General features: G+C 36.8%; 1 protein-coding gene across 1 annotated transcript; it reads left to right on the top strand.

Moving 5' to 3' along the window:
• LOC107092895 (anoctamin-7-like) lies at positions 1 to 20,014 on the top strand. Its single transcript, XM_015387595.1, has 24 exons — positions 1 to 124; positions 256 to 409; positions 2,415 to 2,529; positions 2,612 to 2,766; positions 2,862 to 2,969; positions 4,333 to 4,469; positions 4,556 to 4,613; positions 4,702 to 4,812; positions 4,893 to 5,058; positions 6,662 to 6,752; positions 7,590 to 7,686; positions 7,762 to 7,905; positions 8,104 to 8,241; positions 9,656 to 9,754; positions 9,826 to 9,928; positions 11,051 to 11,162; positions 11,251 to 11,305; positions 11,407 to 11,504; positions 11,702 to 11,838; positions 13,135 to 13,340; positions 13,434 to 13,570; positions 15,004 to 15,094; positions 15,240 to 15,371; positions 19,011 to 20,014. Exons 2-24 carry the CDS (start codon positions 278 to 280, stop codon positions 19,035 to 19,037), a joined length of 2,649 nt encoding a protein of 882 aa, XP_015243081.1. The 5' UTR covers positions 1 to 124; positions 256 to 277; the 3' UTR covers positions 19,038 to 20,014.
• The last annotated feature ends 5,089 nt before the right edge of the window (positions 20,015 to 25,103 follow it).

The following is a 25,103-nucleotide window of genomic DNA, read 5'->3' as shown; positions in this document are numbered from 1 at the left end:
CACAGCTAATGCAGTGGAGCTGGGGTTGGGGGGGCTTGATGGATACTGAGATGAAGAGGAGGAAGAGGACAATGGAAGCACAGACTGTTGAAAATCCCCCAGCCTAATTTTCACTGGAGACAAGGTATCCTTTCATTTGTTCTGGGTTTTTCTGTTACTTCCTTAAGATGGTATTAGAGAATTTTACTTCAGAAAAAAATAACATTCTATCTGCTGCTCAGTTTCATGTGAGTAATTATTATTTTGTTTTTGGAGCAAAACAAGCATCTTTTGAATCATGATAAAAAAGAGCTGGGAGCTGCGGATGGGAGACAGGGAACACCTCCTGGATACAGACACTGGAGGAGAAGCACACACCATAGACGACTACGGCAGTCTGCAGAATGGGGGCTTTTTCCCACCTCCATGTGTAAGCACTTTTTTTCACTTTTCTCAGATAATTGGCCAGTGTATTCCCTTCAGCCCATCCGACATGCAGCCACTAAGTTACTCTATTTCCCTATTTTATCTTTTCACACTTGAATAACTTCAGACATTTTAGCTGACATTGTTTTCTTTTCTCTGCCTGCATTAACTGCTGCCGGATATCATAATGAACAATTCAGGAGTTTACTGTTTGCCACATGATTGTACAACATATAGTCATTTTATCTAGTAAAAAGCTCAGTGAGACTGCTTTCTGTCTCCACGTTTCCAGGCTCATTACTGCAGAGTGCAGGCTTTTATGGTGCAGTGTCTTGCACAAGAGTTTCTAGTTGAAGCTCATAAAGAGGCAACAAACAGTTCACAAGTAGAGCCACAGACTCTTTTGCATAGCTCCACAAAAGTATTCAGACACCTTATTTTTCCATCATGATTGCATAATTAAGTCTGGGTTAAATATGGTACATAATTATGAAGATGATCATGAAGGACAATGATGCATAGTTTTTTTAAACAATTATTTTACGCTGATACCTCTGAATAAGATCCAGAGCAAGCAAAAAAATAAAATATCTAAAGCTTTGTAGATCTTATGATGCACTGTTTGAACCATCATACAAATAATAAAATCACTATGGACAACTGGAAATGGAGAGGCAGCTGAGATAGCAACAATAAAAATACTGCAGTTTCTCCAGCTGATCATCCTCTCCACACATTTGGTTGCTATGGGGAAGTGGTAAGAAGAAATCCTGTGTGTAGGCATGTAGGGAAAACATGAGGATGAAAGTGACCTCAACAAAAAGTGAAGATTATTAAAATAATTTTAGTATTGATTGTTATGGGTGAAACACAGTGGTGCCAGAGCCATGCTGTGGGATGGATGGAGCTAAAGGACATTGGACGAGAGTGGAGGAAAAACACACATGGTTGACTGGTGGGATAATTTATATCACTCCACAAAACTGGCTTAAACTGGAGGCCAATTAACTTTTGTTCAGGACCTTTGCAGAAGATTATTTTGGCCCAGTGGGGTAGGATGTAGGAGGTTGCCCTGAAATCAAAAGGTTGAAGGTTCAAGCCATGGCTGCGGCTTTCAGTGTCGTTGTTTCCTTGGGTGAGACACATCACCGCATCCTCTACTGATGGTGGTCAGAGGACCTGGCGGCGCTAGTGTACGGCAGCCTCGCCTCTGTCAGTGAGCCCCAGGGCAGCTGCGGCTATAATGTAGGTTGCCACCATCAGTGTGTGAGTAAATGACTGAATGTAGTGTAAATTGTTTGGTCAAGTCTCCTGACTTTAAAAAAGGCGTTATATAAGTACAGGCCAGTTACCATTTGTATGGGATTTGTCTTTGGTCATTTAATACATAACAAATCAAACAAAACCATAAAAAGCAACAGACTCCAATAACTCAGAGGAACGAAGCTGGATCATTGATTTGCATCTGACTTGAAATATGCTTATGTGGATGGGCCTCCATGGCGCTTGGAACACCAGCGCTCTAACTACAGGTTGATCTTGTGTGAGCCGACAAAGATTACTGGGTAGGTGTCAAAACATTCAGAAAAACTGAGAAACATCTGGTTGTTTCTTATTTAATGTTTTGTGGTCATTATGAGCCTGATGAATAAGAATTTGCACAGGCAATATTTAAATATAAATATAACTTTAAGGATTAGAATAGACCTAAATCCAGTAGAGAAACTCTATGGCAAAGCTTGATGTACACTCTGTCCAATCTGATGGACTTTGAGGTGTTTTGATAAATGGAATAAAAACATTTAACACTCTTGTTCCTCAAAGCTGCTAGAGAGAGATTTTTTTTTATAATTAAAGTCTTGCTGCTACACTTTGATTTGATCTGTCATGTAAAATTGCCCTAAAATGTATTTAAGCTTGAGATTTTAAGTTGACAAAACATGAAAAAGTCATTTCACATAACCATCTATTTATTGTTCATATTAGCTGAAGGATTTTGCTCCTTTCAGTTTTCAGAGGATGATCTCTGCTGCGAAGATCCAATTCACATGCGCTGTATGGCAACAGATAACCAAAGAGCTTTAAAGAAGGGAAATTACTTCAAAGATGGAAGAACCAAAATTGGTATGCAGCAACAGCACCAATCTCCTGTAGATTTAAATGACAAGCTTTTAGTTTATTTCTACCATTTGTTTTTGGGTTTCAGATTTTGTGCTGGTGTGGGAGATCCGATCACGCCGCAAGCAGCGAGGGAAGGGGAAAAGCAACAGGACTGGTGAGGAGAGGGAGTCTGCACAACTGGCAGAGTGGAGGGACAGGTTTGTCCATAATCTGCAGAGTGTCGGGCTGCTGTTGGAAAAGGTGCTGTTATTTATTTCACGAATGCAGTGTAACTGTAGCAGTTAATGTGATTGAATACAGTGTTATAATTTTCTATTTCCACTTTCTTTAATCAGGAGGAAACAGCCAATGAAAAGAAAACCATCCATTTTCTTAAGGTCAGCGCCCCCTGGGATGTGTTGGTGTATTATGCAGAGGAACTCTGCCTCCGAGCTCCACTGCAGGTCAGCAAAGCTGTTCTTTTTCAGGAAACATAGTCATTTAGGTCTAAACAATGAAACATTTACCTTATTAGATCCTAATTATGAGCCCATCTTCATTTCTAGAGAAGTTTTTGAGTAAAACCAAGCGATAAAATTAGAAAGATTAAACGTCTAGTTTAAAAATATGTACATTACAACCATTGAAATAAACCTAACCTTTTTTTTTTTTTTTTTTTTACATTTTTGTGGAAAACTGAAATTCTGAGAAGTTTGAAGTGCATTTGTAATCACCCCCTAGCCAAGTATTTCATAGAACCACTTTTGCTTTTTTTGTGTGGAAAAAGCTTGGTTATCCCCCAGCCTTTATGTAGCCCCATCCATCCTCCTACCATCCTGAAGAAGAGCATCCCCTCAGCACAATGCCACCACCGCTGTGTTCAACTTTTCGGATCATGAGTTGAAGGTTTTCATTTCATAAATTTTATTTGATTAGGAAAAAACAAACAAACAACAAAAAATATCCTTCTATTCGAAGCACAACCAATCCCATGTTTGTTGATCTTCTAATTAATAGCTAATTTGCAAACCAGATCAGTAAGACAAAGGCAAAAACAAGCAGTATCTCATTTGGGGTGTACATGAAGACCTAGAAGTTCAGTTTTAGGTCTCCTTATCAGCATTTTTCTTTTATGAATTTGATGTTTTTCCTTTGTGGACAGGACATACCCTAAAAAAATATTCTACAACTTAATACATTTTCAGTTTGAATGCATTTATATATCAGACTTTTCAGATATTTGTAAAAATCTTAGAAAACAGCAAGAATTTTCTTTCCATTTCATCATAATGATACTCTAACTTGTGTTAAAGTGTTGAATAAAAACCTAATAAAACATTAAAGTTCTGGTTTCATTGCAACAAAGTGTTGGAAGGCTTAGGGGTAGATGGACCGATACAGATTTTTTAAGGCCAATGCTGATACCAATTATTTTGACATAAGTCTAATCGATTCCAGGTATGTGCTGCAGATTCTTTTGGCCAGTATTGTTTTTTCCTTTTCTATTAATATGATAAGAGTAGTACAATGATAACAACGGCTAAAAAGGTCTAAATTTATACAAAATGAGACATTTATTATCAAAAAACCGCTAACAATAAATAGCAGAATGAGCTGCAATGTATGATCCTTATATTATCTCAAGGCATGGCTGCTGAATGCACTAACGAATCAGCAAATGCATGTATACATAGGATGATACTGAAACAAAAAAAATTTAAATATGAGCCTAAAATATTGGCCGGCTAATATATTTATATTGGTCGTTCTCTATTCCGAAGCTGTGAATTATTTTGCAAGACATTTTAAGTCTCCGGTAACTTCCAGGCCCAGCAACATCTGGACCTCAACACATCTTCTGTGGTTCTAAAAAAACTGTGTGTACCCAACATAATGATGGAATCAGTGCCAAACAGGCCTCTGGATTATTACACCTGCGCCTTCCGCAAGTCAAAGATGAACAGGTGAGCTCTGCAGGGCGTCAATCACCGCAAACACAACTAATTCACTTCCAGTGTTTCTGTGCTTAGAAAGGATTTCTTGTCCTCAGGTTCCTCGGCTCTGAAGACCAAGAGAGCTACTTTACTAATACTCAGAGACACCAGATCGTAAGTAACACTCCTGCAGCTACACAGTGGTCTTCTGGGACAGTTGTTTCCCATCTCCTACAGATCTAGTGTCTGTGTCCTAATCTAGGTTTATGAGATCCTAGCTCGGACTGTGTACGGCAAAAGGAAGAGGACAGAGGTGGGGGTGGACAGACTGGTAAACGAAGGGGCCTACTCAGCAGCTTATCCTCTGCATGAGGTAAACGATCATCACCTGCTGTTTGATTAATAATGAGCCTTTTTCCTTCTCTAACAGCTTTATTTATCGGCTTCCAACAGGGTCCTTTCAAGCTTCCGGGCTATGAGACACATCCTGAAGAGCTTAATCAGAGGCAGGTCCTGCACTACTACTGGGCTCGCTGGTGCAAATGGTACAAGTATCAACCACTGGATCACATTAGGGAGTACTTTGGAGAGAAGATTGCCCTCTACTTCGCTTGGCTTGGTATGAAATTCTTCCTGTTTATCCAGATTTCTGTTTTCAACAAATTTGTTCCTTAATGATATTTGCCTGCTCCAGTGGTGCACCTAATGAGTTTAACATGGGAGGGGCACAAAACTGATAGAGTAGCAATACTTAACCTAAATCTCTTACATGTAAATGGATTTAAACAACAAACACTTCAAAATATCTTATTGTGTCATTTTTTTCCTTCAATGATCAAATTAAACTTTTGAGTTTTTGGACTAAACAAAAAAAAAAGATCCACAAACAGATAAATACAGAAGAAAAATTCAAATAAAATAAACTTAAATTACCATACAGGACTGATTAAAGCTGTCTGTTTAAAGAGAGCTTAAGGAGACGGTTTTTGTACAAAAAAAACGTCTCAAAAGAGATTAAAATCTAATATTTCTGCAATTTATGCGGAGAATAGATACATACCAGGTGGTTTACCTGGAAATCTTCTCATTTTAACAACTTATAGTAACATCATTTTTCTCATCTTCTCATCATTTCTGACTCTCTTACTTTTTTGCTAAAGAAACTAGAAATGGCTCCACTTTTAAATGTCCTTTCCATTGGGATTTGCAATGTGCAATAATCCAGATTAAGAGGAATTAGCCCGAGTCTATTATAGTTTGAAACCAGAATGTTTGTTATCACATTCACACAGGTCACATAAGCAATATTATGCAATTCATAAAATTCAAACATATATATTATGTATTTTCTGTAAATTAAATACTTGCTAGTTAGCTTGTCTCATGTCACTTATAGCACTGCTTTTAAAATAAAGAACATAACCTCAAATGATTTAATTCTGGAGAAATAACTCTGCTGATTGAATTTTTCTAAAAATGTAAACACTGATTTTAAGGGAAAAAATGTAACAATAAGGTTTTAGTACATCTTCATGGCTTGGTTTTTATTCTTTGTTTTGTCTTCACAGCACATAGAAACTAAATGGTAACGACTTCCTACTTTTGGCATTTAATTGTAGTATTTCTTAAATATATCGAATTCACTGAAGCACCTGGAGCTCAGAGGAAAACTTTGACCATTTTAACTGTCTTAGCAGGTGACCTAAATAGCACAATAGCCATGGTCTATTTACTAATCTGAATACTCTTCCATGGAGCTCACACTTCCTCTTTGCATCTCCACTTGTTCTCATGAAAATGAACAATGCTTTTAAAAATGTTAACATGGTGGATAGCTGAATGAAATCTGTCAATCAACCACGTTTCTTTCACTACTGATAAACAAAAACTTAACTCAATGTATGACCTGGTAAATAATAAGCAATATCTATGAAAGAAATGAACTTAAACAAATGCCGGTCTGCAATAAAAACAAGCCTCCAGCTTTCCCCTGCAGATAGATATTGTTTACAGACAATTATGTTTAGAGCAAACAAACACCAGGTGGAGGCGTTTTGCAGGAATAGATACCCAACAGCAGCAGAGCCAGGAAGGCATCAGCAGAAAACACACAGAGGGGTTTTGGATGGTGAAACTATTAGAACATGGGTGCAGCTATGACAGTGCGCTTCCTCTCCTCCCCTCATAGAGCTGCAGTCTAATGGAGCTTTGTGTCCCTGCAGGTTTCTACACAGCCTGGCTGCTGCCAGCAGCCATAGTGGGAACACTGGTTTTTGTGTCAGGAATCATGCACATGGACACCAACACCCCAGCGTGAGTCTGAATAATTAAAACAACTCACAAGCTGATCTATAGAAAATACAATTGATGCCAGACTGCAACAAAGAACAAAAGCAGCCATTAAAGATGACTAATAATGATGGTTAATTTAGCTACAGTAAGAAATCGGCTGCAGTTTCTGTCGGTGGATTAACCACCGTGAATCCAGATATTTAGCACCAGCTCCAGTTCAGCACCTAATGTGCAGATATGAGATTAGTATTGATCTTCTGAGGGAAAAAAAATATGCCCATGTTATAACTTTCCTCTAAGGAATAATGTGATTTCTGGGAAAATAAAATAAATCAAATCTTCAGCACTTATCTGTAAAATAAACAAGACATGGAAAAGGCAATTTTACCAAACTGTTTGTGGTGCTCTACGCTTTTATAAATGCCAAGTAAAAATAAGCAGTCATGGCCTTTGACATTTTATTAAACTACAGCATATTTTATTGGATTTTATTTTATAGACCAGCACAGAGTGATGGTAAACATTTGTAGTGTAGAAGAAGGAAAACAATTGGTGTTTTTTTTCTTGGTTTTTGTCAGTTATATAGAAAATCATGCTATGAACTTACATGTTTTCACCCCTTTTACTCATGTAGCCCTGGATAAAATCCAACAACACAAGTCAGTAAATAGACTTGTTTCAGAATAAAAACCTGTCTGGAATATCTTTGAAGTGTTTACCAGAAAAAACAGCCTTATTTTCTGTGAGAGAGCTGATTTATTTTACCACCTGCCATATCCATATCAATATTAATTATCCAGATTATGTTTCTTCTGAGTTGCAACTTGGTTCTCTTTATTTCTGTCCCTATTTCTAAAGGGAGGACATCTGTACCAGTGGTGCAAAGTATCCAATGTGTCCGCTCTGCAAAACATGTGAGGCTTGGAACATGTCTGATATCTGCACCATGGCCAAGGTAAAATAAGTTTGTTACTGCTTTCATTAATGTTCCCAGAGGTGATAGATGCTTCTTCCCTCCTCTGTGTCACAGTTGGGGTACCTGTTTGACCACCCTGGTACCGTCTTCTTCAGTGTATTCATGTCCTTCTGGGCTGTGACATTCCTGGAGTTCTGGAAGAGAAAGATGGCCACTCTGGCTCATCACTGGGACTGCATGGACTTCCATGAGGAAGAGGTTTTTCCAGCCCTATACTATTTCATTCCTATGGTTCCTTTCAATGTAATGACTATGGGACGTTATAAATGAAAATATATCTATATAGATATACATATAGAAATATATATGAAAAATGATCATGAAACAGCAAAAATAGCAAATTTCTATTTAGAAAAGAAACACCAAAAAGTAATCAGACCTGCTGTCTTCTGCCAGGAGCGTCCTCGACCTGAGTTTGCTGCCACGGCGCCGACGGTGGAAGAAAATCCAGTGACTGGAGTCAAAGAGCCATACTTTCCAGAGAAGACGAGGTTATCTCGCATGTTCACCGGCTCCATGATCATCATACTGATGGTGAGTCACAACCGATGCTTCCTTAACAACTGATGTTAGAGTGAAGACGATGTTCTGGGAAACAAAGTCATATTTTCCCTGAATATGAGGAAGTATTTTTTCCAAGAACTTTATATCTGTTGACATTATCTAAACCTGAGTAAACTCTTCATCCTATTATATTTGGGTTCAGCAATGTTTTACAAATGTTTACTTTAGTAAACCTGAGAACATCTGGGATATATTCTGTAGATGAAACAGTTCAGTAGCAATAAAAAAACTTCATATGTGGAGACACTGAAGTTTAATCAAGCAGCATTAATGTTCTACAAAGTTTATAGAGCTATGGTTGATCTGATGATCTTAGTTATAATCTGACAATCAAATTTCTGACACTTTTCTGAAAAGAGCTATGACAATGGTAAGGTGGCATTTAATGTAAGCAGGAAAAACCTAAATCCCCTTTGGTAATGATGATAAAAGAGGTTAAAGGAGAGAAGCTTCTGTAGAATGAGAACCTTTTATACTTATTCTTTTAACTCTATTATATGTTTAATATCAGTCTTCTCTATCTTAATTGTGCAGTTCTGAAAACTCGAAGTATATATGTATAAGGAAAACAAATTTAGAAAATATTAATAATCATATATGCATTTCTTCTCATAGAATCAGTTGCCCTTTTCAAGAGCTGCAGAAATAAAAAACAAAAAACAAAACAAAGCATTTCCTTCCAAAAGCATTAATACAATATTAACTTTTTATTTGTCAAAAACAAAACTCCACTGTTTTTTTTTTTTTTGTTTGTTTTTTTTACTGGGATTTTATGTGACCAATCAACAGTAAATGTAGGTTTTTCTTTACATTTAGTTTAGACATTAAAATAAAGATAAGTACATGTTTGGAATCAGCACCCTTATTCTACTATCCTCAAACCAAACCCACACCAACCGTCGACTGTCTTGTATGTCAGCCAGTTATTAAGTGAACTGTGATTCCTGTGTAATTTAACCTCTGCATAAATCCAGCTTTTTAGTGAGCGCATCTTACGTTTGTCAGGGAACATCGATACCCACACAGCATCATGAGAAACATAGAAGATGGATCAGGGAGAAATCTTTGCAGATGCTTAAAATAGGATTAGCCTAAAAAAACAATATATCAAAGGTTTCAACATCTTCTAGAAATCTGATCAGTCTGTCATGTAAAAGTAGAAGAGAATGTGGCAGAACTGTCACCTTTAACCAGGAGGAGAAAATATGGTGATAGGAAAAATGTAGATTTTCTTCCCTAGAGTGTGACATGTGGTAAATAATCAGTCAGCTTTCTGGCTGTCATAGTAGATTACATTTTCCTTCTGAAATTAATTAAATTACCTTATTTTCTTTACTTTATCAGTTACATTCTCTATTTCCCCTTTAACATAATGTCTCCTCAGCTGTGTGTTGTTATAATCTTCCTGGTGACGGTGGTCATGTGTCGAGGGGTCATCAGCGTGATGATGTACCAAAGCGGGAGCCCTGTGCTGCGTACTGAGGTATGTTGGAGTTAAAGAGACAATGTTAAAGATAACATGTTGTTATAATGCTGATGTCACGTCCTCCTCAGGCTGGGACTATAGCGAACATCTGCAGCAGCATTGTCAACCTGGGCTTCATTCTGTTCATGGGGCAGATTTATACAGCCTTAGCCGAGCAGCTCACTAAATGGGGTAAGTGCCCAGGAAACTAAAACTGTAAGCTGTATATTATATATTGCATTTGATGGTAAATTGATAGTAAATTATTAAAAAATCAGGGGTTAAAAAAGAAAAGGAAATCTAATTTCTTTGAACTAGATAATGAAAACACCATATTGTCTTTCTTTAAATGTCTGGTTTTATTAGAAACAGTAATTTCCAATAACCATGAAACCTCTTTTTTTTTTTTTTATAATTTCACCTTACAGCTGCAATCTTTTCTATAATTTACTGTAATTCTCTGTGACACACAAACACAAAGTAGCTTATATTTGGTGTGGAGGAAGAAGATAAAACAAAAACCCTGAAACTTCTGCTTTTGACTTGAATTTCACCTGTTTGTCTTTGGTGAAATGGTTTAGATTGAATGGGGAGCTTTTATAAATTACAGTGTACTGAACCGCAGCTGCTCCATGCAGTTTAGGTTTGGACTTTTATAATGTTTTGATGCAAATCAACCTCTGGTTTCATATTCAGGGATGTTATTCTGAAACGGAAACTTTCAACCCAGTTATAAATCTTTTTCTGCTTTTAACTTGTTCCTTATTAAACTCCATCAACATAAAATCTAAGCAGCTTCCGTTTTCCTGCAGAAAGAAAAGCATATCATAACATGATAGGGCCATCACCATGTATTCAAGTTAAACAATATTCAGGATAAACAAACTGTATGCAGGGGTGTTGGCTTAGTGGTTTGGGGATTGCGTTTTGGTCCCAGAGGTTCTGAGTTCATAGAGTGGAAGCAAGACCCTTAACCCCACATTTATCCCCCGGCGCACCACAATGGCAGCCCACTGCATCACCAAGGGATGGGTTAAATGCAGAGAGTTCAATTCGCTGCTCTGTACTTGTGACAAAGACAATAAAGTTCAATTCTATTCTGTATAACTAACCTTAAATGATCATTTTTATTCTATTTCACCAGAAGCTTTACTCTTGTCACTCTGCTGAAAATCAGATTCCCTTTTATTCTTGTTAAATTCCATTACAAAAAAATTCCACAAAAAAAATGGTTGTAACAGGGCTCTGAGGTTAATTTCTCCTAAAAGTGGTGTGAAGGTGGATGTTAAAGATGTTTCTGTATTTATGTTACAGAAATGCACAGAACACAAACCCAGCATGACAACGCTTTCACGCTCAAAGTCTTCATCTTCCAGTTCGTCAACTTCTACTCGTCTCCTTTCTACGTTGCTTTCTTTAAGGGAAGGTCAGACATGATCCAGTCATGGAGATCCATGAATAAACCACTGATTCCGTCAGGAAATACAGCTGTTCTCCTTTCTTTTCTTCTTTAGGTTTGTAGGCTACCCCACAAACTATGGAACCTTATTTGGGATGAGAAACGAAGACGTGAGTGCTTATTACTTCCAGGTTTCCCTATCCTTTTAAATTCTTCATAAAGAAATGGATTCCTGTATCTCCTGATATTTCTGCATGTTTTCTGATTTCAGTGTGGTCCTGGTGGGTGCCTCATTGAGCTGGCTGAACAGCTCTTTATCATAATGGTGGGAAAGCAGCTCATCAACAACATTCAGGAGTTCATTATACCGTATGTCTCCACACATGCAAGTAATACAGAAGCTTGAGCCTTTAGACATTACCCTGATTATTTACAATCACCATAATGGTTTTTAATGGCACCCTTTGCTTTTCCTTACATATTTCCTTATATCCAGTCCTACTCATAAATGGATTTTAAAGAGGTTTTCATGACATACTACCCTATCAATTACTACTTTACTGCAGAAAAGTAAAAGCCTGGCGGCAGAAGAGAACCTTGGCCAGCGTGTTGGGAGATAATGAGCCAGGCGAGGCGAGGCGCTGGGAGGAAGACTACAAGCTGGTACCTTGTGGAGGCCTGTTTGAGGAATACCTGGAAATGGGTAACTAAGATCAACAATGATGATATTAATGCAGTACCTTCTTCATTTATTGAAACACCTGGTAGATACTACATAAAAAGCATTCATCCATCCATCTTCTCCTGCTCATCCAGGGTTGGGTTGTGGGGGTAGCAGCCTTAGTAGGGCTAAGGCTTCCCTTTCCCCAGCCTATCCAGCCAGCTCCTCCGGGCAAATCCCAAGGCTTTCCCAGGCCAGCCTAGAAACATACCAACCCTGGGTCCTGGGTCTTCCTCTGGGTCTCCTTAAAAAAATAATAGTAAAATAGACACCTACATCATAGAAAACTCTATTAGAAGATTGAAAATGTAAAAAGTGTCTGTAAGGCCGTAAATTAACATAAAAAATATGTCCCATGACAACGGCCTTTTTTTAATATATATATATATATATATATATATATATATATATATATATATATATATATATATATATATATATATATAGTGAAAATGTTATGTCTGTCATATTGAAAACAAAGAAACGGTTTAACAAAAATAAACAAAATCATGTAAAAAAAAAAATAAAATATGCAAGAACCAGTCATGTGGAGTAATTAAATTAAACTACAGTCTACGGTTATTGGTTTTTACTTTTTTTTGGGTTTATTTTTGTTGTTTACTTTAAATTTTTTTTTTTAGATCCTTTGAGTCCACAAAATGCAGATGGAGGTAATTCATTACAGAGCATAAGAGCTACAAATACAAAAGCCTTTAACTTTAGTGACTTTAAGACACTGAGCAGTTAATCTCATGGTGCTGGAGTTCATGTGACTTTAAGTACTGGGATGTATGATGAAGCACTAACATAAAAAAACTAAAATTATATATTAGAGCTTAATGCAAAATAAAATATAGTTTAAAAGCATTACTGGCTGAAAATCATCACTAATTCAGAAGAGTAAAAAAAACATATTCCAAAGCGTTGGGCAAAAAAAAAAATTAAAATTGGAAAGACAGAGAACAATTTATAGAAGTAATCCTTTAATTCTCATAAGTTCCCAAATAACTGTAAGAAGATAACAAATCTTTTAAATTCATCTAAAGTCAGACTGTTAACCAAGTTTAAAATAACAAATACATTTCAAAAGGACCCATGATTATCATGCCTCTAAACACTGAGAGGGATGACAGGGAAGGAGATACTCAGAGCTTCTTCCTCTATAACACCTTATTTCAAGGCTTTTAAAAACAATTTTTATATGGATAAACAGTATTTGAGCTGAATCTTAAACGAGGTGGTGTTTGTATCCAGTAAAACTGTCTCCCTGTCTTCCAGTCCTCCAGTTTGGGTTCATCACAATCTTTGTGGCAGCCTTCCCCCTTGCACCGCTCTTCGCCCTCCTGAACAACTGGGTGGAGATCCGCCTGGATGCCCATAAGTTTGTGTGTGAATACCGCCGACCGGTGGCAGAGAGAGCCCAGAACATTGGAGTTTGGTTCAACATTTTGGAAGCCTTGTCCCATCTTTCTGTCATTGCCAACGTAAATAGATCTGTGATTACCTTTCAATAGACATCACATCGTTATCAGCAAATTGATCACATCTTTAATGAAGCAATGTTTGTGTTTTCTCAGGCTTTTCTTATCGCCTTCACTTCAGACTTTCTGCCTCGCTTGCTCTACCAGTACAAGTTCAGTGACGATCTGAATGGATATGTTAACTTCACCTTGGCTTATGCACCACTCAACTACACTGACTACCCCAGGTGCAGGTATGGAGGAACTGTTTTCTGTTTTCATATTAAAACTCAAAGATAAGGCAAAGGATTAAATTCAGATTTGTTTATACTATATTTTAGAAATCATCAATGAAAACTATATAATTTATTCATTTTACTGTGTGTCCTTTAGTATCAGTGTAAGTAGCAGGTATTCTTTACCAAAACAGGCTGATATAAGATATTTTTCATGTTTATTTTTTCAGATTTATCATCATGTTTTTCTTTCTCATGTGCAAAGAAACGTGAGACTTAAGAATGCTATGCTTTTATTTTAGGACAGTTTGGATTTCTAATAGCTTTTATGTCAGATATTTGCTTTCAGCAGTTACCGTTAAACTTGATTTGGATCTTGGAGATTATTAAAAAACAAAAAAACAAAAAACAACCTTGGTAATTCATGATCATTCAAGAATCATTCATCCTTTGATCTAAAATCAGGGGTTAGAATGAATCATGCAGAAAGCTTAGTTGCTGCAGTTTTACAGAAGATGATTCAATTTAAATAGATTAGCAAGTACCTCATCAAAAATATTTTCTTTGACCAACAGTTATTGAGTTCATTATGCATTACCGTAATTGTTTAATCAGATTTAAAGCAAATTCTTTCAAGGTAACAGCTTGAAATGGTAATCCTCGCCTTTGTTACCACTCGGTTGGATTATTGCGATGCCCTCTATGTGGGAGTTAGTGCCTCCTCCATCCCCTGTCTCCAGATGGTTCAAAATGCTGCAGGAGGCCTTTTAACTGGCACATGCAAGTATGAGAACATCTCCCTCATTTTAGCTTTACTCCACTGGTTGCCCATATATTTGAGAAATTTTAAAATTACTTTATTTGCTTTAAAATCCCTTAATGGGCTTTGCTCACCGTACCCATCTGAGCTTCTACATCCTTATAGAGATACTCGCTCTCTCAGGTCAGCTGCTCCTGAGAGAGCCTAAAACTAAGCAAAAGCTCAGAGGAAACAATGCTTTCACTGTTGCAGCTCCAAAGCACATCAAACAGGACTCTTCTCTGACTGTTTTTAAATCTCGTGTCAAAACCCACCTTTTGCTTTGGCTTTTGACTCCTAGCAAGACAGTGACCAATATTTTATTTTATCCTTTTATTCCTTTTATCTTTTACCCATTTATTGATTTGTGTAAATGTTATTTTTACCCAGATTTTAGCTGTTTTGTTTTTATCTTTACTGTTTTATGCTTTATTTATTTACTTTTTTCTGTACAGCACTTTGGTCAGCTCTGGTTGTTTTATTATTGCCAAACAAATAAAATTGGATTGGAGATTTCTGTTCATTTAAAAGATTATTTGCAGTTCTTGAAATTCTAAATTTGACCAGTAGAGGGTGGTGTGTCTCATGTTGCACACCTGATATAAAATACATGTAAGTCCTGCACTGCATTACCTGTGCTTTATTATTTTAGATACAAAGCATTTAGAGATGACAATGGAGCATATACACTCTTCTACTGGGAGCTTCTTGCCGTCCGACTTGGCTTCATCATTGCATTTGAGGTATGAAGGGTTCCACTAAAGTTTAGTTCAAAACTGAACTACTTTTGCATCATAATAGTCCTTTTAAACATATTCTGTGAAACAAACAGTGTTCACTTATTTTTCTTTGTTAACAGAACCTCTTTTTGTCATTTTGTTACCACAGCATGTTGTGTTTTTTGTCCTGCGAGCCATTGACTGGATCGTTCCTGATGTCCCTGAATCTTTGGAGCTGAAGATTAAGAGGGAGCGTTACCTCGCCAAGCAAGCCCTGGCTGAGAACCAAGAAGCACTGTTGGTAGGTTAAGGTTGAGAAGACACTCCTCAATGTTTAGCATTTTCAGATCAGATCAGTGAGACACAATCCTATAGAATACTCACATAATACTTTATAAAAACTAAAACCAATATTATAAGAGTTTTAAGGGCAAACTTTAAATGTCAGTTTTGTTAAAATTAATGTTTTTTTTCTTAGAGGGAGTTTGGTTTGGAGTTTTCTTGCTGTAAAAGCACCAGTTGGTGTTGTTCTAGTTAATATAAGCGTCAAAGTCAAAAAACTTGTATTTCTCTCCTTTCTATTAAAACACAAAAAGAAATTTAAAACAGATATTGTACCGAAATAAATGTATCGCCACATTTAAAGAGATTCCATTGCTAATAACCATAAACTTCCCTAACTTTTAAAGTATTTGCACAGAAACCAAACTGGATACTGACTTCATACAAAAACAATGCATCAATTGTCTGATCAGATGATAGAAACTAATTTAAGGTTCTTAATGCTTCCTCTAAATTTTTTATCCAGTTATATATCCTCCGTTTTTATTCTAATTCTTTCGAATTCAACAGTTTTACTGAGTTGAGTATGTACTCAGTATGATGTTTCCTGTCAAAGAAAGCCCATCTGACTCATTAGCTTTGCAGTAATCCCTCTTTCCAAGCGAACATGTGGCAACTGGTAGGAAAAACCACTCGATTTTGTCTGCATATATTAGGCTGTGCCTCTATTTAAATTGGAAATTAAATCAGAATCTGTTTTTCTAGGCTTGTGGTTGGACTTAAACAAACTGATATCCTTTCAACAACCTATTCAACTTATAATATAGGAGAAGAATTTACAGAGGGTTTGCTTACTTTTTTCCAATGACTGCAGATCACACAGTACCATTTAGAAGCATTTTTCTTCTTCACAGCTATAAAACAATATAAGATCAGTGCAAACCTACCCTTAACAGACACACATTCAGCATTATGACTTTGGTTAAGATTGTATGGATAAATGTTTAAGTTCTAACATGAATGATTAGTAATAACAAAAGCTGGCTTCCTAGTCCACACAATGTAAATTATAAATATATAGGCTCAAATATTATCATTCACACACATCCACCTTGGTATAGGAAAAATTATCCTTAGGAAGGGAAGTCAAATCCTTTCTGGCAACAGCATTAAATTTTGGATTTAATTTTGACTAGATAATTCCTGATTCTTCTTATTGTCAGAAATAGAGTAGTTAATTCAAAGCAGGTCCTGGCATAAACGAAAAAAGTTTTCATCAAGGTTGATTTTGAAGTCATTTTCAGAATCTTAATGTGTGTCTGCTCTATTTATTCCAAAACCGGTTTTAATGCTATTGGGGTTCAATGTTCAATAATTTTTTTTTCAGCCCTGTATTTAAACTTGAGGACTTTGAGACATTCTTCCTTTATCATTCAACCCATCTTGTCCAATTTACCAGTACTGGCAGTCAGTAATGCCACAGCATATTGATACCATCACCATGCTTTGACAGTCACCAATGCCACAGCATATTGATACCATCACCATGCTTTGACAGTCACCAATGCCACAGCATATTGATACCATCACCATGCTTTGACAGTCTGTAAAGTTTGCTTGGGTTTGAGAGCATCACCATGACTGCTCCAATACAGACAAGGGAACTCAATCAAATGTATTTATCCATCTATGTTCGCAGCTGTTAACCTTGATGATGTTGGTTTAGGAAGAGAGGTTTGTTCCCTTGATCAGCGCTTCCAATGTGGACAGAGGCACTAGTTCATGATAATCACATTTTCTTTCTTTTTATGTATTTCCTTTCTTCTCAGGAAAACAGTTGCGGTAGATTTTCAGATATTGGCAATGTGGTGACACGTCAAAAAGACATTATTTTAGCTATTATCGATTTAAATTTGAAATTGATTAAGTTAGACTCGGACTAGTGTCGTTTCGATTGATCTGATGAGTTATCTAAACAAATCCTTTCTTAGCTAGTGAAGAGAAACCACTAACTGCAATCCATCATTATCACCAATCAGCAATATAAGTGCCAGTCCTAAACTTTTTAGCACCACTTATTGGAATATCTTTGTATGTATGTTTACATGCGTTAACCAGCATCTATAACTTGGATCCTTTGAGAATTTTAGTAACATCTCATTCAATATTATGTTTTTTTACAAAATGTCCCATTTCTACTAAATAATCTACAAAAGAAGAACAATTTGTACATAATTTAAACTCTCTCTTGCTTGTCTAGATGTTGTAATCATTGCTTTATTAAGGGAAGTGTTGTCTGTTGTAATGCCTAAATTCGACTCACATAATAAACATGTCCCATTTGTCAGATGTTTTCCTCTGGGCCATAAGAATAATTAACAAATTGTAGTTAAAAACAAACTTGTACAGGCTGCTACTGCAGAGCTACAGGCCCATCTCAAACCTTCCATTAGGTTATTAAAAAAAGCTGTTTAAACACCTTCTAACAATGACCAGCTGCTTCAACGTCTTCCAGTCAGGTTTCCATGCTCACCACAGTACAGAGACTGAGACATTCATATAGAGGCAGACGTTGGAGTTATTGGACCTAAGTGCAACATTCAACTCTGATAAAGGTATAGTGGAGGATTTTTCAAAATTTTTGAAAAGACTAACCGTCTCCTTTAAAAAAAAAAAAAAAAAAAAAATGCACATGCACAACCATGTACCCGCTCCTGAGAGAGAACGCCTATTAAATGTGTGTGAAAGCATTAAACGTGTGTTTCAGTGTGAAAGCAGTGCCTCCATACCTGCACCTAGGGTAGGGTAGTTAGTGTAGTTGAGTGACGCATAATCCAAGATGCACAAGCCCATTTCTCCTCATGCACCCTTTGTTTAAAAGTTGCTATTTGCATCGCTCATACAGGCTTACTTTCCAAAAGATTTGCAAATTTTCCATAATATATCAGACTCACCACCTGTAAGTGGAAATGAGGAAGAGCGCATAGGACGCCTTTATGTAAACATATCACCAGAATGATTGACAGTTAGGAGGACCACTTATTTTGATGATCGGAAAAAGAACATCCTTCACTATACCTTTAATAACTTCATTTTATCAGAGTGTTCGGAAAACTGGGTCTGGTCATTGCTGGACTGATTTAAGTCCTACTTGAAGGTGGGGGCCTTTCTTGTCTCAGTAGGTAACTTTTCATCAGGAACCACAAAAATCAGATAGTGTCCTCTAAGGGTCCATTTTGACCCATTTAATATTTATTTGCTCCTCTAGCTTAGATTTTATCAAACAACCTAAGATATGATAGCTTTGAGTAGAACACATAGCTGTCTATCACATTGTCTTCGGGTGACATGAACTTTCTTAGCTGCCTCCTTACTTCCAGCCTTCATATCAACCTCTCAACACTGCAGCTTTGGTTATGATACATTTCCATAAAAAAAAAATGTTTTCTAATGTTTTTCACTCACTGACTTTGGTATTGTTGAATTATAGTTTTTATTAGAAGTATTAACAGCTGTAAATACATGGCAGTAGAGATAATTAATCTTTGCCTGAATATTTACAGTACTTGCTACAGGATGCCGATGTAAACTGAGCTAACTGTCTCTTGTCTCTCCATTCTTCCCATCTATACCTAAATACACTGTTCCTCTTTTGAAGCAAGCGACTCGTTCCTTGGATTCCTGAGTCAGGACTGAAAAGGAATGCTACGAAGGAATTTTTGAGAAAAAACTTCTTTACATCTGAAACCGTCTTTTTTTATTATTATTGTTTAAAAGTCAAATGCCAAGCAAATGAGATGATCCTCTATTTTATAGATGTTGCTCCACACATACTGAGAAAAAGAAAACTAAAGTCATTTTAGCTTCCCAGCTTTTTCACCAGGATTTTTATCTTTAGTTAGCAGATGTTTGATCTATATAAATAATAAGTACCTTCAAGGCATTTATTCAAGCATGAGGAAAAAAACAACAATCTGAATCTCTGTTTGAGGATTAGCTTGTTAATGACAACCAGCAGCTGCAGCATGTATATCAATGAGAGGTGTGTAGTGCCTGGAAAAGTAGTTGCACCCAAACACCTCCATGTTTTTAAGTGTGATTTTATCTTAGAAAACACAGTAGTGTGTAGCTGTGAAAGGGAAATTGAATAGTTTTAAAAGTAAAAAAACAAACAAACTGAAAAACGTGGCCTGCATTTTTATTCAGCTCCCTTTACTCCAACATTTACGGTATTTTCCGAACTATAGAGCGCACATGACTATAAGACTTACTCACAAAGTTTTTTTGTATTTAAAACGAAAACCTACACACCAAGCAGCTAATATCTATTGAACTGTACCCCACCAAACCTGTAGGGCTATATCACCCCTAGAAAAGGGAGAGAAGGATGATTGTTCCTGTTATCTTGTTGGCATTGCTAACTTCTAATGGAAAATTTCAACTCTGTAGGAGTTATGCATAGTCTCCTTCATTTTAATGCAGCAAATAAATTTAAAAGTGTGGGAATTTGGGACATTTGTTCTCTTCTAAATGAACATTAACCCCTTCTTTTTTGATTCCCTGTTTTCACTTCCGCCCCATGGTGGTTAAGAAAATCTACAGAAAAGCCACAGCTTTGCATAAGTTGCATGATTCAAAGGGAAGGAAAAAAGTAGCATCTTATTGTTCGGAATATAAGGTAATCTATTTGGGCTGCGTGCATAATAGTATGTACAATGTTAAGCTAATACAGCGCATTAGAGATGCACAAACCGATTTTTTTCCAATCCAATCCAATACATGGGCTGAGCGTACTGCCCAATATCCCATACCGATCTGATACTACTGTTGTTAGAGAAAATGTAACAAATGAACACCGATATAACTCATCACTAGCTGATGTGTGCTCTAAGGCTGCACAATACATTTTATTTGCAATATAACTGCAATAAAAAAAAAAGATTTTCAAATCGCATGAGGACTCAATATTGGTAAAATTAAATATAAATTTCTCACTCCAGCTCTTTAGGTGGCAGTAATAAGCTTAGAGTGGGATAGCCGCCACACAAAGGGGAAGAGTGAGTTGTGGCTATCATGCAAATCCATGCATGATAGTAGAAGTAATTTTTAACACCAAAGTTACAATAAAGTCCAGCAATAAAGCACTCTGGAAAAGCAAGCTTTTAATGTCATAAAAAAACTGAAACCCAGGAGTAAAACATCAACATGCTTGTGCTCAGTGCAAAAAAAAAAAAAAGGAATATTCTAAAATTTAAGTCCCAGGATTGCTTTACTTGTATTGCTGTGTACGATATAAATGAAATTACAAATGGCTAAATCGAAATGCTGGATCAGCATCTTTTATCTGATGCAGCTAAATAGTCAGTATCAGAGAATCCAAGTATCTCATCACTGCATTTCTAATGCACATTATAAACACAAAAGATCCACTATGATCTCTCCAGCCCCATGCTGCATATCCTTTATCATCAAATTTATGGCTATTAAGGTTAGCTAGCCTGGTTCAGATTTAGCTTGAACAAAAACAATGACAGAAACATTTTTTACTAAATAAATGTTTATTTATTAGTGGTAGCACCGTGTCCCTGCTGTTTTCCTCAACAGGAACATAAAAGTTAATATGAGGAAAACCTGTAAAACCTTATACTATCATCCTTGGCTACAAAGATCTGGTGTGGCCCTGCAATAGACTTGGGACCCGCCCAAGGTGTACCCCGCCTCTCGCCCATAGACTGTCAGAGAAAGGCATCGGCCCCACCGCGACCCTCACAAGGACTAAGTAGCAGAAAATGGATGGATGGAAATTTGAAATGCTAAATATCTCTTGCAGAAATTCAGATACAAAATTGTGTTAACCTTCTGATGACTCAAGCCAATGCAGCTGGTCTAGATCAAGTGCAGTGGCTTTTATCCACTAAAATTGCACTTATTTTACCACTCTCATTAGATTCCGATTATCAGACTTAAAATACCTTTTTATTATTTTTTGTTTAATTCTAAATATAATATATATTTTCAGTGTGGGCCAAGGTCCAGACAATCTGGAATCTGGTTGATTATCTAGGATTATGGCTACCTGTTCCATAGCAACCGATTCCAAAAAGTCTTTGTTCCAATGCTGTACATCAAAGCATTTATAGTTCCTCTCACTCTAGTTCAGCAAGATTATACGTTTTGCTGCTAAAAAGCCCAGTGATATGATATAGTCCACATTCTTTGATGTAGAGTCTTAAGTCTTTATTCCAAATAGACAATCCAGGGGGCAAAGTGATATTTCCATATCTAGCATCAAAATACCTTTTTAACACATGTTAAGAAATGCAGCGTCTCAAAAAGCTCTCATCCTAATGTGACCATGTTCCACCATAGTTTAGATGCATTATATCCCCATCTTAAAAAGTTCCAGTCAAAAAAAAACTTTTAATCTAATTCAGGATTCAGTGCTAAAACAAACGTATGTATATGTTCTGCACCTAACACATATTTGTAAAGAAGAAGAAGAAGCAAAAGAAGGTATTTAGATGGGGAAAGCTGGTATAGCCATACCCTCTACAACTAGATTTTATTTATAGGTATCTGAGTAAAGGGGCTGAATAACTTTGTTTGGAAAGCTTCCTTTCCAGTTTGGAGGTGTATAACATAAAATAGCCACAAGATGTATTTGTGGTCTATCATGACAAATTATAAAATGTTCCATCATTATGACTACAAGGTCTGCTTTATTTCAGTTAATTACATGAGCTGCACTTTGAGTCAAACAAAAACATTTTTTCAAGACGATACATAGTGGGAGGAGTTTTGTCTGAAGAATCCTTCAGGTGAAAACCTGACTCCACCTCACTGTGAACCATCAGCTCTCGGTTAATCATTTGTAGTCTTTAACCTCAAGCAGAGATAACCCCAATTTTTCTCACACTTGAAAACGCCCCCACTGACATGAAAGGCAGTAAACTACTGACTTCATGGTCTCAGTCGGGTTTCCCATTGCTTGAAAACCAACTTTAATCTTTATATCAGAGCTGTTTGCTATCATCGCTGCCTTGGGTTCAAAGTTTGCCCTCTGTTTATTGCTGGCTAATACTGTAAGACTGCAGAGAAAACACAAGGTTTTCATTAGATTCCTTGTCAATTTTTAACAGACTGATTGTATGTTGTTTTGTTTTCTCTCATCAGCTATCAGCATGTCGGATTTTTCAACCTTTATGCTCTGCACAATGTTTGTATGGAGTATTTTTGAATATTAATGTACAGTACTGTAAACAGAACAAGAACAAAACACACTTTGAATGAGGAAGTATTTCATTTGTGAGTTCTGTTTTTGCATTTTAGACTGAAATAAATCTTTGTTGAATGCATTATGCTGCTCAGTGTGATCTTCATGTAAAAATATGATGCCGCAGGGATGAATGTTCACATTGATCATCTTTAAACCATCGACCATCTCCATTTTTTTCTTCTCTCCATGCTGTAACTTTCTCTGCTCTTCAAGGACGATTGCAGAAGATTCTGATTTATTAGGAGCCAGAAACAGACAGGCGTTTGTTAATGATTTCTCTCTTCCTCTCACACTATCTACAAGTGGCTGCAGCCCTTTGGCAACTTCTGACTTTTCTTTGATCTCATCTTCTCCACCTCACCTTTCTTTCACCCACTTCCCTGCCCTCTTCTGTAATTTCTACCATCCTTTCTGTTTTAATACCCTCCTCCTCTCAGCCCGTCCTCCCTCTTTGCCACGTTCAATCTTTGAATTGTTGTGACTGCTGCGCGTTCCTCTGCCATGGCCTGCAGGAAGAGTGAGTTAGTACATGTTGGTGAGCACAGGTATGCACTGTGGACACTGGCTGGATCGTTGAGGAAGCGCTTGCATGCAGGAGCTGCTGAGGGAGAGCTGAAAATCAGCCTGAAGGTAAAAATGAAGAATAGCAAACACAGCATATAAATCTTTATCCACACAAAAGCTCCTTTCCTTTGCTTTGAAACACAATGTAGGAACTAAAATTAAATTAGCTTTTACTTTTATCGAATAAACCTAGATTGCCGATTGCTTTAGTATTTTCTGTGTTTTATAACTTTCTTTTGTGCTCCTGCAAAGAAACAAAACAAATAGGGCATCCAACGCTGCAGAGGAAACTGCTGACCTGAGTTAACCCCCCGCCCCCTTCACTCCCCCTACTATCTTTAATAAGTGAACACAGTTGACAGAGCAGAGAGCACTAAAATAGACGAGAGCTGAAGCAACCCTTAGCAGCTCCAATCTGTCACCACCTCACAAGCCTGATATGTGGAAGAAACTACCTGTATTGGATGCAGTAGGAGGTTCTGTTAACTATTGGGCTGTTTGAACAAATCCACAGACATGCAAATATTTTTTATGCAAAGGTTTGCTTCTATAAAGCATGTAGTGTTATCAAATCACTCCAAATAAGGCTCATTGTGTGTATAAGCCTGGCAACCTTAATGAAATGTGTTAAGATTTTATGTGACAGAACACATGGTAGAGCTGTCACTGAATAAAAGAAAATTCTGCCATGTGTCTGCATTTTTTTTTTTTTTTCATTTTTAGAAACAATACTCCAATAGCATTTAATTGAATCAAGCCCAAGAGATAAAATTTAATATTGCAACATGCAAAAAGAAATGTGACGGAAGCTAAACTCTCCATACCATCATGAATCATAGCAGGCTGTGGGGATTCTTTACTACGGCAGGAAAGGAGTTTGTGGTAAAATGGATGGAGCTAAATACAGAGAAAATGTGTTTCATATTTATTATTTGGATTGTATGGGATGGAGAAAAACAAAGCAGCACATAACAATAAAGAGGAAAAAAAATATTTTAATGTGTTTTTAAAAACACAAATCTCAGTGATACTAAATGATTATTTAAAGAACATTTTGTTTCATTTCCCAAATTATCCAGACTAAAATTTAGTTTTCTGTTTTAATTATATAAAAATATTCATCATGAATAGTGGGGTTTCAGGCTTTAAAAGACAAAGAAATAAATAGAGAAAACAAGGAGAGTGAGATGCAGATTATGACAAAAGGAGAGAATAAAGGGAAAGGAAAGGGTCGGGTAAAGGAAGAAGAAAGGATACAAGAAAGAAAAAGGATGTGAGGAAGTGCAGAAAGAGAGGCACCGAGAAGGAAATGATTATGCAAGGAAAGATGGGAAGTAAAGACAAGGAAAGGTGTAAGATCACAAGGAAATAAGGATAGAATGTAAGATTGAAAGAGGGAGACAATAAAGCAGCTTATGAAAGAAAAAAAAGGAGGGAATGGGACAAATAAGAAGGAAACAAAGATGGAAGGATGAAAACAAAACAACTCTTAGATAATGAGACTTCTTCCATTTCCATATTTATCCACACTTGTTAATGAATTGTGAAATCTGAAAAGTGTGGCATGGATATCTTCTCTTCTTTAATCTGATACATCAAAACAAAAATGCAATTTGCGTAAAACAATATCAGTTCTTGATGGTAACGGTAAAAAAGTTGACAAATTTAAAGAGTAAATAAGCTTCCACAACACACCGTGGGCACACTTTCCTATCAGATAAACATTATTGTTACCAAGTCCGTTTGTCCCTCTCCCTTTCTCCTCTTTCTGTGTCAGGGCAGGTGCTGAAATGAGACACTAAATAACTATTAGAGGAAGGGCAGCAAAAAGGGAGGAGAATAAGAGAAAGAAGGAGCGCTCCTCTCCAACAGTAGCAGAGAGAAAGAGAGGGAGAGAGAGAGGAGGGTGGG

Source organism: Cyprinodon variegatus, unplaced genomic scaffold (assembly GCF_000732505.1).
Source record: "Cyprinodon variegatus isolate N-32 unplaced genomic scaffold, C_variegatus-1.0 Scaffold399, whole genome shotgun sequence".
Classification (NCBI taxonomy): domain Eukaryota; kingdom Metazoa; phylum Chordata; class Actinopteri; order Cyprinodontiformes; family Cyprinodontidae; genus Cyprinodon; species Cyprinodon variegatus.
This window is presented reverse-complemented; position numbering and strand designations above follow the sequence as displayed.

Bases quoted from the DNA above. Each gene is read 5' to 3' on its own strand.
- LOC107092895 (XM_015387595.1), top strand. From the start codon at position 278: ATGATAAAAAAGAGCTGGGAGCTGCGGATGGGAGACAGGGAACACCTC. The intron at 9,755-9,825 runs GTATGTTGGAGT...CGTCCTCCTCAG, and splicing joins GCCCTGTGCTGCGTACTGAG to GCTGGGACTATAGCGAACAT. The intron at 15,095-15,239 runs GTATGAAGGGTT...TTGTTACCACAG, and splicing joins GCTTCATCATTGCATTTGAG to CATGTTGTGTTTTTTGTCCT.